The sequence below is a fragment of the Tursiops truncatus genome, chromosome 10, assembly GCF_011762595.2.
Source record: "Tursiops truncatus isolate mTurTru1 chromosome 10, mTurTru1.mat.Y, whole genome shotgun sequence".
Classification (NCBI taxonomy): Eukaryota; Metazoa; Chordata; class Mammalia; order Artiodactyla; family Delphinidae; genus Tursiops; species Tursiops truncatus.
Window position 1 is genome coordinate 69,795,775 of NC_047043.1, and position 16,728 is coordinate 69,812,502.

At 42.0% G+C, this 16,728-nt stretch overlaps 1 protein-coding gene across 1 annotated transcript in view; it reads right to left on the reverse strand.

The window, feature by feature from the left end:
- The window catches only part of ERC2 (ELKS/RAB6-interacting/CAST family member 2), an 866,017-nt gene that overhangs the window by 285,718 nt on the left and 563,571 nt on the right, over positions 1–16,728 (reverse strand). Inside the window, exon 14 of the mRNA XM_073811247.1 lies at positions 13,106–13,266. Coding sequence (XP_073667348.1) covers positions 13,106–13,266 — 161 coding nt within the window. The remainder of the gene's footprint in view (positions 1–13,105; positions 13,267–16,728) is intronic.

The window sequence follows — 16,728 nt, forward strand, 5'->3', positions numbered from 1 at the left end:
TTCACTGCAGCACTGTTTACAATAGCCAGGACATGGAAGCAACCTAAATGTCCATCAACAGATGAATGGATAAAGAAGATGTGGCACATATATACGACGTAATATTACTCAGCCATAAAAAGAAACTAAATTGAGTTATTTGTAGTGAGGTGGATGGACCAAGAGTCTGTCATACAGAGTGAAGTCAGAAACACAAAAACAAATACTGTATGCTAGTGCATACATATATAAGCTAAAAAAATTTTTTAAATGGTACTAGGCTTCCCTGGTGGCGCAGTGGTTAAAAAAATCCGCCTGCCAATGCAGGGGACACGGGTTCGAGCCCTGGTCCAGGAAGATCCCACATGCCATGGAGCAACTAAGCCCGTGTGCCACATCTACTGAGCCTGCACTCTACAGTGCACAACTACTAAGCCCACGTGCCACTGAAGCCCGCATACCTGGAGCCCGTGCTCCGAAACAAAGAGAAGCCTCCGCAATGAGAAGCCCGCGCACCGCAATGAAGAGTAGCCCCCTCTCTCCACAACTAGAGAAAGCCCACGCACAGCAACAAAGCCCCAACGCAGCCAAAAATAAAATAAAATAAAAATAAATAAAGTAAGAAACAATGTTACTGATGAACCTAGTTGCACGGCAGGAATAAAGAGGCAGACATAGAAAATGGACTTGATGACATGGGGTGGGAGGGGGAAGCTGGGGTGAAATTAGAGTAGCATCGACATATATACACTACCGAATGTAAAATAGTTGGCTGGTGGGAAGCATCAACATAGCACAGGGAGATCAGCTCGGTGCTTTGCGATGACCTAGAGGGGTGGGATAGGGAGGACTGGAGGGAAGCTCAAGAGGGAGGGGATATGGGGACACGTGTATGCATATGGCTGATTCGCTTTGCTGTGCCACAGAAACTAACACAGTATTGTGAAGCAATTATACTCCAATAAAGATTTAAAAAAAAAAAACAAAGAAAGAAAGTATCCACAGGAGAGTTTTGGAGCTATTTAGGAAACCGTTGTTCCAGAAACATAAGATTACAGGCAATGCCCAAACATGAGAGTAGATTACAGAAAGTTCACATTGAAATCAGTTGCATAGAACTGAAGAGTGAGTCTACGTCCCCAAAGAAAATGTCCTTGAATTATAGACAATTATCTAGGCTACCTACTAAAGACTAAAGATGGATGACACTGTTAAGTAGTAGGAAGGCTTCTTTCTAAGATGTATGAATCTACCTGGTCTAGGGCTGCCTGCCTCCAGAGGGCAGAAGGCCTATGTGCAGGGCATGGGCCAGTTTAAAACTTTACTAGTGCCACTAACGTTGGCTCAAGGCTCATAGTATCCCAGGAAGGAGGTAGGCTGCTGGTCCAAGGTGAGAAACTGTAAATGTATGCAGGCTAGGAGTAGACCAGCACTTCTCAACCAAGGGTGATTTTGCCTTCAAAGAGGACTTCTGGAAATATCTGGAGACATTTTTAATTGTCACAAGTGGAGGACGGGGACTGTTCCTGGCACCTAGTAGGTAAAGGCCAGGGATGCTACTAAACATAGGACAGCTCCTGCAAAAAAGAATTTACCAGCCCAGTGTCAGTAGCGTTGCTGTTGAGAACCCCTGGACTAGAGCAATACTTGCCACAACTATTCCCTCACAGCCCCCCTGCATGGAGGCGTGAAAGTGTTCAGGGGAGAAGAACACAGAGCTGGCAGGAAGAAGGGAAAGAGAGGGGCGCCTATCTCTACCACTCCTATAGCCAATCTAAACCCAGTCCTGTAAATTCAGCTCCCTATGGGTCTCTTGAAATCTTCCACTTCTCTCCATCTCCACTGCCACCATCCTAGGACAAGCTCTCCCTACCCGAGAGACTGCAGCAGCTTCCTAAGTAGTATGCCCACATCCAAACCTACCCTCCACACAAAAGCATCTGTATGGTGTGGTGGTCAACATGTGGCCAGACTACTTGACAATGCTGAGAGGTTCAAATCCCACTTCTGCTATGTGACCTTGGGCTAGTTATTTAACCTCTTTGTGCCTCTGTTTCCTCAAAAGTAAAACGAGGATGACAACAGTACTTATCTTAGAGGATGTTGTGAAGATATTGTTTATATTTTCAAAGCTCTTCAAAAGTTTCTGGCACATGGAAAGTAGACTGTAATTGCTTTTTATTATTTCCAAATCATAATCTGATCATGTGACTTCACCCCAATGGGTTCCTGTTCTTAGGATAAGTACCAACTATCTGACCATGGCCCCTAAGGTCCTGGGTAGTCTGGCCTCTGCCATCCCTCTAACCTCAGTCAATCCTGCTTTCCCCCTTTGTCTCTGTGCTTCAGCCACACAGGCCTCCTGTGAGTTAATGGAGGGCATGTTTCTCCCTTCTGCCACAGGGCCTCCTCTAGAATGTACTCCCCAATCTGACTCCACTCACCATCCCTGGCTCTTCATTTAATGAACTCTCATCCAACACATCATGGCTTATCTTCAGGGAGCCCTTCTACTACCTTCAGGACGCTCTCATGGCCCCAGAGACATTTCCTTTTTTGCACACTTATCCCAGCTGTAATTCTACATTCAGATTTCTAATCCTATAATTGGACATCAGATTGTTCATTCATTCTCTCAATAAATAACTGACTTCCTGGATGATTTGTTTTATGAATGAGTCAGTGACTGAACAGGCGACTGGATCAATGAGTAGGCGTGCTGAGCTTGCACCTCAGGCTGAAGTGCTGCATTAGAGCAGTTGCTGACCAAAGATGCAATGTCTTCAGCTTTATGGGAACCCCAAATGCCCTGAGCTTGGATCTAAGGATGTTACCCATGGCCTGGAGGCAGCTGACTTGCGCTCTAGCCCAGGACCTCTAGAATGCTCTCTTTCCTCCCATCTCAAGAAATTCTTCCTTGTTCAGTCAAACCAACTTCCCTAAGCCTAAAGAATAAGGGAGGAATATTTTTTCCTTGTATATGGCGGGAGCAGGGGGCTATTTTCATTAGTCCTAACACTGAGGCTGACTCTGAGAATGTCAGCTTCACATCTCTCTGGGGTCAGGGCAGCAGCAGTCATTCATGTTCAAAGGTCATTTGAAAAGCAACTGTTTTTTAAAAAAAATCACAGAATGACAGTTTTGTTTTAGTGTTTTGACTGTAGCATCAAGCAATCTGCTTCTTTTTCCAAAATTACTTACTATGGGAAATGTAAACATTTTTTAACAATGCTTTCTCAAATCATCGTAACAAATCTCACACACGTGACCACAGCACCATGGCCTTCCCCACTGTACTGGTCTGGGTTTGGCCGGAAACAGAATTCACCACAGATGAGTCCAACGAGGAGAGTTCAATGAAAGGACTACAGAGGAGAGGTGGGCAGGGTTCATAAAACAAACGCGTTGAGGCACCCAGAAACTGGCAACAAGGGGTGGCTATTACTGCAGCTCGGGCTGAAGGGGCAAAGGAAAAATGAGTTAATCCCACTGCCACTGGGAACCATGGATGGGGCACTGCTAAGAGGAGCTACAGTCATGAGAGAAGTCCCTACTGCCAGAGATGTGGCCCCAGTGCAAGCAGGGAACAGGGAGGAAATTCTCTAGCCTTTTTCTCTTCCCACCCTCCCATCTCCTGCAGTGCCTCCCATAGGCCCTGGACCCAAGCAGAAGTCAGCCAGCAGAGGAACCCCAGCAATGCACTATACAGGGAGCAGCTTCCCAGGGCACAGTCTCCCCTCCCAAAGAATGGAAGGGAGAGCAGAGAATAACCACTTTGCATACCCAATCCCATATTGCCTTAGAATAAAACTTTAGAAATGCACTGAAGGGAAAGTTTTACAAGAAAACATCCGGAGATAGAGCCAGGAAGAGAAAGAAGCACCAAGCTCAGGGCTCATAAAGTGAACACACTGACACCATTTTCAAAACAGAACAGAAAGACAATTTAACTTTTATCGTAACTGTGTGCTGGCACTAGCCGCAGTGTACTCTGCAAATCTCTTCAACTAAGCGAAGGGTTGGGTGTGAGTAACAACACATTCTCAAAGAAGTTGGCCAAAGCCTCCTGCAGGTTCAAATTAAGATCCCAGGGATATTGGCTTAACCCAAAGATCAAGTCAAACACTGCATTTCAATTTTCACCATCCCCTGGTTCCCAAATTCTGTCACTGGAAAACAAAAGAGCTTGGCAGTTCTTGACCGGCGGCTTGGCTTCAGCCTATAGTTCTCAATTGCTTTGCTCCTGAAGAACTGAGTGCCCTCCCCTCTACATCTCATTCTCTACGCAAGATTGCCAGAGCTGGCCCTATCTCCGCCCCCAAACATGCATGTGTGTGTCTCTCCCTGCCCCCCCCACCCCGCCACCTATCTCTCTCTGCCTATCTCTCTGTGCCTATCTCTCTCTCTCTCTCTCTCTCTCTCTCTCTCACACACACACACACACACACACACACACACACACACACACTCTCTTCTTCCCAGGGGCTCGGTCTGCCTCCTGCCCAACAGTCAAAATGAGAATCTAGCAAGACAACCACTATGTTGAGAAAATAAAGAAAATATTTTGACCCCTCTCACTTTATAGGGCACCAGGACAGGGGTAGGAAAGGGAGAGGAAAAAGGAAGAAGAGGAGAGAGAACATAAGGAAAAGGAAAGGAAAGGAAAGGAGGAAGAGAGAAAAAAGAAGAAAGAGGAGATTGGGTGGAAGAGAAGGCAGGGGTGGATAAGATCGGCGAAAGGAGGAAGAGGCAGCTAGCAAGAGTCAAATTTTCATCAGCATTCATTCATTCCTTTATCTAACTTTTATTAAGTACTTTCCAGGGACCAAGAACATCCAAAGCCCTCCCCACCTCCATGCTGTGCCTTGTCCTGTAAGTCTTCAGTGACTTGGAGCCTTTTGTTATGATGCCCTCTGTCACTGAGGCTGCAGATCTTGATGTTTCCCCCCTACATCCTCAGGGTTGAGGCTTCCCCTGATTAACAGCTACAGTATATTTTACCTTCACAAAGAAGATACTACAGGGAGGCAGAGAAGCCCTACAAGTTGGGATTTTCCCTGAGTCCTGCCCTTTGCAGTTCCGGCAGACAGCCGGCATCTGGGCCACAGTCTATTTCCCATTGATGCCCCTGCTCTGGAATACATTCTCCCACGTGCGGTCCTCATTTTTCTTCTATCCTTTTTTTCTCTAAATGACCATTGCAAGAAGTGGTTCCTACAAAAAGACCTAACTACCTAGTGGGCTGTGATGAAAAAAAGAACAAATGGAAAGGAGGGACAAAGGTAGAAAGTAAAAGGGGCATCAATTTATAGGGCTGGCTGGAGGACTGGCCAATTTCATACCCTTAATTTATAAGTTATAATTTAGAGTCGGACAAACTGAGGACCAGAGAGATCCAAAGGAACCTGCTCTTGGATTGAAAGAAGGACCACAACTGCCCCCTTTGACTTGCCGTACTTCAGGAGGTTGGAAGGCCTGTACGTTTCTCTTTCCCGGTTTTAATGGTTGATCTTCCCCAGCCCCCATGGAGCTGCTGCTGTGAAGATGGAGATAACATGAGGTATGGTGCTTGGAATAATTTAGACTCTACAATTCATAAGCATTTAGATTATTTAACTGCTGATTATGATTATTTAAGCTGAAAGATTATACACTCTAGCTCAGAAAATGTTTGTATTTCCATTAAAAACCACCAGGCCAAGGGACCCATTTGACTGACAGTTTTCACTATTAAACATATATGCAGTGCATGTTTTTGGCCAGAAGACAGTGTCTCCCCTTGCTTTGTTTTAAGATAAGGAAGCTGAGTTCAAAGGTCTCCTCCAACTAGCTCTCTTCCTGCCCCTTCCCCCCCATCATCACCCCAGCCTGCTGTCCTGCTTCCCCAATGTGAGTTGGAAGAAGCACCTGTTTGCCAACTGCCTTCTATTTAACCAAAACTGGTCCCACCATTACAAGACTTAAAATTCTTACAACAACATCCTGAGTTTTTCACTAGGAGACAGTGTGATGCAATCTGTCAGTGGTTAAAATCATAGAATGTAGTGTCAAAAAGACTTTGAGTTCCAGGCGTCTGAGCCTCAGTTTCTGCATCTACACAGTGGAGGTAATAATACTCCCCATCTCACAGGAGGTGACATACTCAGCCCCTGCCTGACATGTAATAAGCACCTAAGAGTTGTTCACCGGTAATATTAATCCCATTGGCCAAAGTCTGCATGCAGTAAATAGTACCTATGCCTGGGCTAGTTTAATTCTCTGAAGACACTTTAATCAAAGATAGTACAATCCTTAGGGCAGGGAGAGTCAAGGGTTCTTGATTCTACCTGACATGAAATTTAACCACTGATTCTTTCTCTGTAATAGTTTGTGAGACACATCTTTGCTTGGCTCATATATTTCACATCTGAAGAGTTTTATGAAAAATAAATGCAATGTACAAAAGTACAGGAAAATTCGGCTGTGGTCCTATCAGAGAGGACAGTGTCTTAAACCAAGCAGTCATTTTTGGCTTTTGGCAAAAGTTCCTACATTCAAATAGAGTTCCTTAAGAGAAGAAACAAAGAAGATTCCAGCGTCTCCTAAATATTATTCACATTTCAGATCACTTATTTAGCAGATTTACTGGTAGAATTCCACATTGAAAGGAATTGTGGAAATCATCGCTCTGTCCCCTTCCTGGGGATGGGAATTCTCTCTATAGCCCCCAGAGCAGGTGATATCCCCCTCCACCCAGGATTTGCTGACATACCTCAGGAACAACCTCAAAAGGCTACAGAATTCTGACTGGTACAAAGCACCGAAGGAAGGCCTTCCTCCCCTTAAAGGACGATTGTGCTCTAGCACAATCATCTGAGGCAGCCTAAATCAAGTCCATTTCTTTTCTCTCATGTCACCCCTTTAATAGCTGAAGGGAGAATCTGCCTCTTGGTCTTCTCTAGACTAACACTCCTCGCCCATCAGCTATCCCAACCATGATGAGATTTTTCAGCTATTTCCAAACCTGTTCACTCACCACATGACTCTCCCATAGTTTACCAACACTAGTACCCGGAAATGAACTCAGATATATACTGGACATGCATGCATACAAGTATATATCTGTTAGGAATACTATCTCTAAAAGTATAGTCGCAAAGTTATTTTTAAATGCTCAGTGAGATAACATACCAGTTGTCACTTTCTTTCCATACTCTGTTTATTTCAGCAAAGACTGCTAGTTGCCCCCAATACCCCACCACCCCTTTCCTTCCTTGGGTTCCCTAAGTGTTAGCTGGACATAGAGCCACCCAGCTACAGTCTGCATTTCCTGCCTTCTTGCACCTAAGTGTGACCATGTGACAAACAATTTCTGTTCACTTAGAACACTGGCTTAGATCGGTGCCTAAGGTGTAGAACAGTCCTTGCAAGCAATGAATGCTCAACAGCTATTTATCGAGTAAACTGTTAAATGACTCAGATGTTCGTGGATGGTATGTGCAACTTAAAGGGCAAGGAGATTCTCCCTTCTCCTTTCTCCTGTCTGCTTGCTGGAATGTGGATGGAATGGTTGGAGCTAAGGCAAAAACTTTGTATCATGAGATGGACACCTCTCATGTACAGAGAATAGCAAAGCTTCAAGGCAGAAGGAGTGTGGGTCCCTGGTGACTATGCAGCCACTTGTATGAGCTTCTGGAATGTGGGGTTTTCTGTTCCTCGCATTGAAGCTAGTTAGACCATTCCACTATTCTAAAGTTATTTTCTTTGTAGTTAAGTTTTGCTTACCCACTTTATGTACAGCAAGGCTTTTCTCTTCCACTAAAGGCCCTAAGCCACCAACTTCAGCGTTACAAGAGAGAAACAGAAATTTTGAGTGGTCAGCTACTGTCCATCACGTGACTGCCTGCCGCTCAGACCACAACTGCTGTTTAATAAGCAGTTCTTCTCTCTGCCACCCGTCCTCAATCACTGCAGGTAACTTAGAAAGCTGAGACAAGCTTCACTAGTGTTTTCGCTGACTCAATTTACTTTTAGAATTTAGCAGGAGGTAAATAAGGACAGACAGACTGGGACATTCTAGGACACATTAACATAGTATTTAATATATAGTCTAAATTGTGCATGCCAAGGTTTTTCTAAACAAACCATTCATTGATTAGAGAAGGAATCGCACTGTAGCCGCCTCCCTATAAAAAACTGTTGAAAGCATGAGGTCAATTGGAATTTGAAGATGGGATCAGTGTATGCTAATTATAGTCAGTTTACCTAACATATTAATATGTCACACGTTATACATATATGACTTCTACAGCTTATAAATCACTTTCTCATAAATGCATAATTTCATTCAATCTCCATAACATCTCTTGCAACTGAGTTTATCAATTTTAAGTAACAGTTGCCCTCAAAACTCCTCTCCCAGGCTCCATTTATCCTGTCCAAATTACCAGGCACTTAGGATTCCTTCGTAAAGAAATGTGATTTGTCTTTTCTCATGTTGGCATGAAGTAAAGAATAAATTGATTTTATCATTTTCTGCACCATGCTTCTCCTTTGAAGGGTACTTACCTAATGAGTGGCTCTCTCAAAAGAGATCCTAGATCAAAGAGGCCAACAGGATAATGCCTTGGAATAAGCCGGGGTCTTACCTCACTGTAAACTTCCTAAAATAGCCCAGTGTATACAAAGGCTTCTGAGGCTATCTAGAGAAGATGTCTAAAATGCAACAATACCCAGTGAATTAAGATGGATATCACAATGCCATCAGATGAGATAAAGTACAGAGGTCCCCTTAAAATCTTTACATAAGTATGAGAAATCACCTCAAAAAGTCTAAAACATGCACTTCAAATTACGTAACTTTTAACCAGCTCTCAAAACCCTTATTAATTCAGTGTTTAATACTAAATGGAACATATCAGTTAGCCTGCCTGTCTGCCTGTTAAATTACTATGCTAGTTTAAATCGTCTGAGCAAATGCACACAGACAGATTTTAAGTACAGTATCTCATGGCCTTCAATTCCTTTTAGCTACAGATATCAAATTCACCTGCCACAAATTAAATAATTGAGCTTTGGTTACTGGAATGTAAGCTCATTAACCGGCATTAATAAAACCAAACATATAGAATGATGTTCTTAATATTATTTTGATAAAACCCTTTAAGTAGAAGCAAGTGTAACAAAGATGAACCATTATGAAATGTTTTAGTAAGAGGTTTTAGATTTTTTTTAAGTAAAAGCATAATCTTATACACAAGGGAAGGAGAATATTATGTTCTCGTATGAAAATGTATGGTTGGGAACTGTTAGTTCCTTCCGGTGTGGGAATAATGACTGGCAGTTAGAATACAAAGCAATGAAGATCAAACTGGAAAAGGGCATACTGGGGGGAAGAATGCTACGCAAGACAGAGTCAAAGGCTCCCTTTGGGCTCAGTTCCTAAAAGGCTTCTCAGACTATAGGGAGTGACAGGGCATGTCCCTTTTTACCCCAAATAACCATGACGGTCCTTACCTATGGAAGCAGATTTCTAAGTGGGATTCCAAACTCCTCTGGTTCCACAAGAAGCTACTTTATTCATCTACCTATTCATTTATTTACTTATTTATTTGTTCATTCATTTCCTTCACTCATTTTACTAAAATGCAAGCTGGATAAGGGCAGACATTTTTGTTTTTCCACCTAGAACAGTACCTACCACATAGTCGGTGCTCAAGAAATATTTACAAATTTTTGAACTAATTCATCCTTTCATTCCTCAAATGCAGGATTTATAAAATATGGAAGTACAATCTAATTTTGTTAAAAAATAGAGAGCATTTGTAAAGGTATATACCAAAATGCTACCAGTATCCACCTCTGCATGGTAGGATCGAGGTGGTTTTGTTTTTAAGTTTTGCTTCTCTGTTTCTTTCTTTTTTTTTTTTTCTAAAATGCACACTTTTACCCAAACAAATATCTAAAAGGCTGGCTGTCCTGTGGATGGGGCTCAGGTGAAATCTATGTAGCTCTGAAACAAAAACCAAGACAAGTAGGACGATTCCATGGAAAGCCACTTCAGTTCCATCTAAGGACAAATGAGCTACCTGCATGAGCCGTGGAACATGAACCACCACCTTATGAGCCCGTGACTTCCAAAGGAAGTGGTCTTCACCAGGGCCTGGTGATTTCCTTATTAGTCATTATGTGGACAGGAGTCTGGCTTACGTAGGCTGGAAGGTTGGACCCAGCTGCTTTCCAATCCTAAAACTCCGTGCCATTTAATTTTGCAACGAATTTAACAGACACCACCTCTTATTTCAAAATCCCCTTTTATGTTTCAAAGCACTTTTACATATGCTGGTTTACATAATTTCAGTTCAGTATTAAAAAAAAAAAATCCTGTCCCTATAACAATTCTATAGAGTAGGCAGGGCAAGTATTATTACCTCCATGTTACCAAAGAAAAAACTGAGGCAACCAGAGAGTGATCTCCTTTAACGTTATGGTTCAGTTATAAGACCACGTCTTCTTTCTCTTGACTCAAGGCCCCATCCCTCTTTCCTCTAACACCACAGAGCCTCTCCCTTGCTACCAGGGTTGGGAAACTGGGTAGACTTGCCTAAAGCTGCTTGCACAATGCCTGTCAGTTGAATGAAAACCAACAGCGCCTGGCACAGAGTGACAGCAGATACAGTGATACATCCAGCTGACTGCTCCCACTAACTTACACTGATTTGGTTAATGCCAAGTAACCAATATGTCAACTCAGCTTAAAAATCAAGATTGACCAAACCATTTGGTTGACTTGAACAGCTGAAGAGGCTGATAAAGCTAATTGGGGTTCTCAGTCAATGTAACTGCCCTGCACCTGTGTCCCCATACTCCTGGGAAGAAGCCCACTGGTAAGTGGGGCTTCTAGGCCAGTTAAATAGTGAATGAGGTCCATATTGGGCTTAATGAAGCAGGGCTTTGTTACTTTTACCAAAGGAATTAATAGGAATTTTGTATTTATTTTGCAGTGGCAGCAGATTAATAAGCACTTGGGCAATAATGTGGCAATTCACCAAAAGAGGTCTTAGTGAGGTGCTATCTGAAATCATGAAATTAAGTAGGAAAACATACGGAAAAAGTTTATATGTTTTAGAAAAATAAACCCAAATTTTAGATAAATGATACTCTTCACAAAGTATATTAAACAAATGACATATTTTCATTGGCTGATAGCGCCATTCACACACATATATCATTTTCTGTGTGCCAAGCCCTGCTCTGAGTGCCTTTCCTCACAACCACCCCACGAAAGTCATCATAGTTGGAAACTGGAGGGTCAGCGTTGTTAAGGTCATTTTCCCCCAAGTGACACAGCCACCAAGTGGAAGCAACAGGATTTCAACCCAGCTCTGATGACTCCCAAACCAGCATGCTTCACCATTACTTGTTCTCTCAAAACACTGAAAGTATATGCTCTTTTTATAAACAGGAAATAATGAAAGTTTCCTTATAATGGCATAATAAATCACTCCAGGAGCTGTAGAGTTAACTTGGGAACAGCTGCAGAACAACGAGAGAAACGAGGCTGAACTTGACACATAACACACAAGGAGGCAGAAGCCGGATAAGTGAAAGAGAAAGAATAAAGGCTGATGGAATCAATGTACTGGTATTATTAATAAATTATTGATCACATCGATAATGTCACAAATGCTTGAAATACTTTTCTTCCTAAGTACATAAAATCCAATCTCCAGCATTCAATCTATTCACTGCTTCAACAAACAATTACTGAGCACTGTTCTAGGCAGCATAATTACTGAAGTGACTCAAACAGACAAAAGTTCTGGACTCGGTGGAGGTGACATAAGCTCCATGAGAAAATGAGGTAGTAGAAAGGGAGCCTGATTAGATTTTGGTTTTAATCCTGGCCAGATGTCCTTAAGCAAGTTACTTGAAATCTCGCTGAGTCTCAGTTCCCTCACCTCTAAACTGAGGATAATAATATCTGTTTTTATTATATCATCTTTTATTAGGAAAAATGAGAGTTTATAAGTGGAAATAAAACTACTTATTCTTTGGTCTTGGAGAAACTGAGGTAGTTGACGAGGAATAAAAGTTTTGTCCTCGTTATTAAATCCTTCAAAATATTTCATTCCATATTTTCCATGATCTAAGCTTCCTGGGTTTAATGTTAACCATGTGTAAGACTTGCAGGGTCAGGATAAGGTTATTCTTCCATACCTAGCCACCAATTTCAAAGTCTATGTTACAGGCTTAAGATGCCATAATTCTGTACATTTCCCCTTACTGTGGAAGGAGGTTGGATTTAAATTATATTTTAGTGATTATTTCATTTTAAAACTTACAGAGGGAGATGCTGCTTCTTGCCTATTTTTTCAGAAACAGATCCACAGCAATTGATTACCTCTAAAATCTTTGAGTAATTACCTTTACTATGTTTTTCCATGGTGATATTGTTTCATTGTAAGAACGAAATAAAAGCTAGGTGAAGACAGGTGTGTCACAGGCCTACAGGAATGACCACTGCCCGACAACCAGCTGTACCTTATTGATTAAATCAAAGACATTTATTCCAGTCTCCCCTCAGCCCTTACCTACCCAAGGAGACAGGGGGGCAGGGGGATTTCCAAGCCTGTTTTTATCGGCCCAGCAAATCAGAGTCCTGCTTTCTAAACAAAGAGGTGCCAACCTTGAGACTCTATGAACACCAACACAAGCCAGGCATTGTACACAAGTGAGAAGAATATAATTAGCAAAGTTATAGTCACAATTAGGAAATACCTCCTCAGAAAAGTTTCCACTTAGCTCTGAGCAGGACTTAAATTACCATTGTGCTTAACAAGGCCTCTGTCCCTTGGCCAACTCAGACCTTTTCGGCAGATCTATTAGTGCCGTCCACAAAACACAGAGGCACAAAACCTCATGTTGGATTTTTTTTTTTTTTTAATAACAGATGTGAGACATGTGCAAACTGGGACGTGGAAGCTATAATTCAAAAAAATAAGAAGCGTAGTCATGGAAATAACTAGTCAAGTGTTAGCTAAATTATTATTTCTCCAAGCTTTCTTCCTCTTCTCTAGCCTTCCCTTTCTCATCCCTACAGAGAAGTCAGACAAGAGAGAGTAGGAAAGCAACAATGGGTACTCACTTCATCTCCAGGATCTCCTCCAGCTGTTTTCTCCTCTCTATCCGGAGGTTGGCCAAGTGTGCTTCTTTTTCAGCCAGAGACTGCTGCGTGGAGGCAAGGCGAGCCTTGGTGGCGTCCAGTTCCTGTCTGGTCTTCTCCAGTGCATTCATCAGTTCCTCTATCTGTAAAGCACATGGAACGCTGTGTGTTATTTCTCCTCCATTCAAGCACAAGGCACTTCGTGCTAGCCTATGTTCTGACAATAGACACAGAGGAATCAAAGCCATCCTTGAACTGGGCATGGTATCTTGGCATCCACTCTTTCTTTGTCACTAGTTAAAAATAAATATTTCAAACACAAGAAGTGTCCAAATTTCTCAAGGTCCTCATTCAATTGGATTATCCACTAACTTTTATAGAAACTATTTAATATATTTATTAGAAGTGGAGGGAGAGTGGCTTGACCCAACTTCAACCTGTTTGGCAAAAATCTCAGATACTGCCTCGCTTCAGTTGGCTGAAGGCAACACTCAAAACGCATTTTGCCCGGCACAATATACTTCTGTGTGTAGGCCCCAGAGTATTCCGACAGGAAGTATTTCAAATTCATTCATGTTTTAACCTATCAAAGCCTTGTTTGGCAAAAGCGATTTGGTGTCCAAAGGGCCTCAGGGGCCTCCCTCTCACCTCACCTCCCTGTTTCACATTCAGGAAGCAAGGTTTGGCCAAAGGTAAACAGAATTCCAGCCACAAAAGGTTCAAGTTTGGTTTGCCCCTGAAGTTTGAGAGGGTTCTAAACTTGAAATAAATGACATGTAACTTTTATAGGGTGCTAATACACCATAGAAATAAGCCAGACTATCAAATATCCAGGGTTTTCAGCCAGGTCCCAAAAAATTGGACCAGGGAGCCCCCAAGGCAAGGCCTTATCCTCCCCAAACCACTGGAGGCTTTTAAAAGCCAACACACAACAATGAGGGCTGATGTTTATGGTTTTGTTCCAGAGACTTCCGTGGAGCAAGCTGGTGAAATGCCATCTCTCGCACAGATGCATGCTACATCCACCCTGCTGATTTAAAACCATGGTTTCAGGAAGTTTCTAGGTTCCAGGGTTGATGTTTGGGTCACCCCTTCCAGCTGAACTTGGCAGAATGGGATCATCTATCACCAAAGTCAACAGAACGCCCTTCAAAACTTGTCAATGATATGTTAAGTTCCAATTCATAAAGACTTTCTACACAATTTCTGCAGTTTTACATGGAATGTATTCAGAATAAGCATTATAGTTCACATCCAAGGTAAATTACAGGATTTTAAGATTCAGGAAACCCTCCATTTTGCCCTGATAGAAGGAGGAAACTTGATGGCCATGTAATGTAAATAAAAGCCAAAACCAAAACCAGTTTAAAAAGCAAGGAACATAAACGATAACCTATGAAAGTCACAGAATTACACATGTTTAATTGTAGGATAAATAGCATTATTCTTTAACTTCAGAAATATACAAAATTTAAAAATTAAAAAGCAATTAAACTTTTTAGTTTCTCATATAAGTTCATAGAATATCATAAATATAACTAGAAGCAATACTTGATGAGGCTGAAGCAGAGGTGTTTTTTCTTCTTCTTTTATTTTGTCTTCTTTTTTCCCCTACTGTTGATATACTCAATAGCAGTGTTTAAAAAATATATATTAGTATTATGGTCATTCCAAGTGTGCCAACTCAGACAAAGTCTGCCTGACCTTCCATATGGGATGGCCTTTGTCCTCACGACCCCGTTTCCTTTCACAAATTGTTCTTTATCCCAAATGTACTATTTATCTCAGAGAAGAGGGAGAGTGTTGAGGATTCTCACCTGCTGAATCTCTTTCTCATTAATTGAACTGACCTGCTTGCAATCTACAGACACAGTATGCTACTCAGCTGGGTTTCCAAGTTCTTAGTTCACCTGCCACCTGATTCCTTAGGGCAGGCACTAACTAGTTTTATATTAACCCAACTTTAACAATTACACCTTAGAGTAATGACTTGCAGGCTTCCCTGGTCATTTCAGCAATAATCACATAGAGAAAACCTGGACACCTGAGAGATGTAATGCAGACTTTCTTTGACTGATGGAGATGCTTTCGGCTTCCAATGTCAATAATTCTTAGTTTGAGGTGCGACTGCTATTTTCAACACCTTGGAAGCAGAATCTCAAAATAGCTTCCCAGGCCAAGCCTTTCACTCCTAATTCACCTGACCACTGAGGACTGCACACTGGACCACCTGGGGCACTGGCCTCAGATACACTGTTCTAGTCTTTGCACAGCCACTGTTTCTACCTGTAACTTTGTGCAAATAAGCACTTGATTCTTGGCGTCTCAGTTTCCCAGATGATGCCCATGGTACCTCCTGTGTTAGATGTTCTAGAGTTCTGCAAACTGTTTCCTTTACTACCAAAACAGGAGCATTAGAAAGCAAGAAATGTTTCCCCCATCATGGTGGCCATCAGGGTGGTCCACAATATTCTAGTTCCCCCCTTTCCAGGCACATGGTAGGACAACACTTCCCTCTCCCTTTAAGTTGGGTGAGGGTTTGGCCAAGAAAATCATTGTCATTTCCAGGTAGTAGCAGTCAACCCCAACCTTCCGTTTTCCCTGCCATGATGAGCATAGAAGCATGTTTCAGATGATGTCTCCTTCAGCCTGAGTCCCTGAGGGACCACAATGAAGCCCAAGGCCAACCCACATCACATAAGCAAGGTATGCACCGTTGTTGCACTACACCAAGAGATAAGGGGCCATTACCCCCAGCTTGACTTGGGCTGTCTTGACTGATGAACTGTCACACTTCTTCAAGTGCTCTATAACACCTGCCTCCATCTCCCCCCCACCCCCACCAGTCCCCTCTCATCAAGAGGCAGTGCTTCTTATTCTTGCTATCCCATGGAAACTCTACCTTTGCAGGCCACTGGTACCTTCCTTCTTGCCATATGTGTTTTCTTAATGTGTAGTCTGCACAGCTAAACAGTTCCCCAACTTCTTCCCCTCATTTGAAGGAACATTTTAGCTGGCTATGTATATGAAACTTATGCCTTAAAAACTACCAGATTTGAATCATGTCTCCATCACTCACTGTATGACTGACACAAGTTCCTTCATCTCTTTCAGCTTCAGTTTCTTTATCTGGAAACAGGAAATTATGTTGCTTATTCTATTAGATGTTTATGTATAGTAAGTGAGATGATGTAACCTATACATCATTTATTCTAACTGATATCAATAAAATAACACGTTTTCTTATAATAAGGTACACTCGTACAGAATCTAAAAGATACAGATATGAAATTTTTAAATGTTTCTTTTTATTTAGGTTAAATGACATTCTTTTTAGCTAAGATCACCCAAAATCCCACCACATGGAGATAAACACTCTAAACAGTTTGTTTTAATTTCCCCATCTCTCTCTTTCTCTATTTGTGTGTATGTATAATTGAGATGCTATATATAATTTTCTAAATAGTTTTAAATAAATGTATCATTAGAAAGTTCTCCTTCTCATTAAATAGTCTCTCTGAAACATGGTTTAATGGGTGAGTGGGGCTGTATCCATTCCCCATTTTCCTAAAAGCCAACCCTTCCCTTGGGCTCTCCGAAGCTCT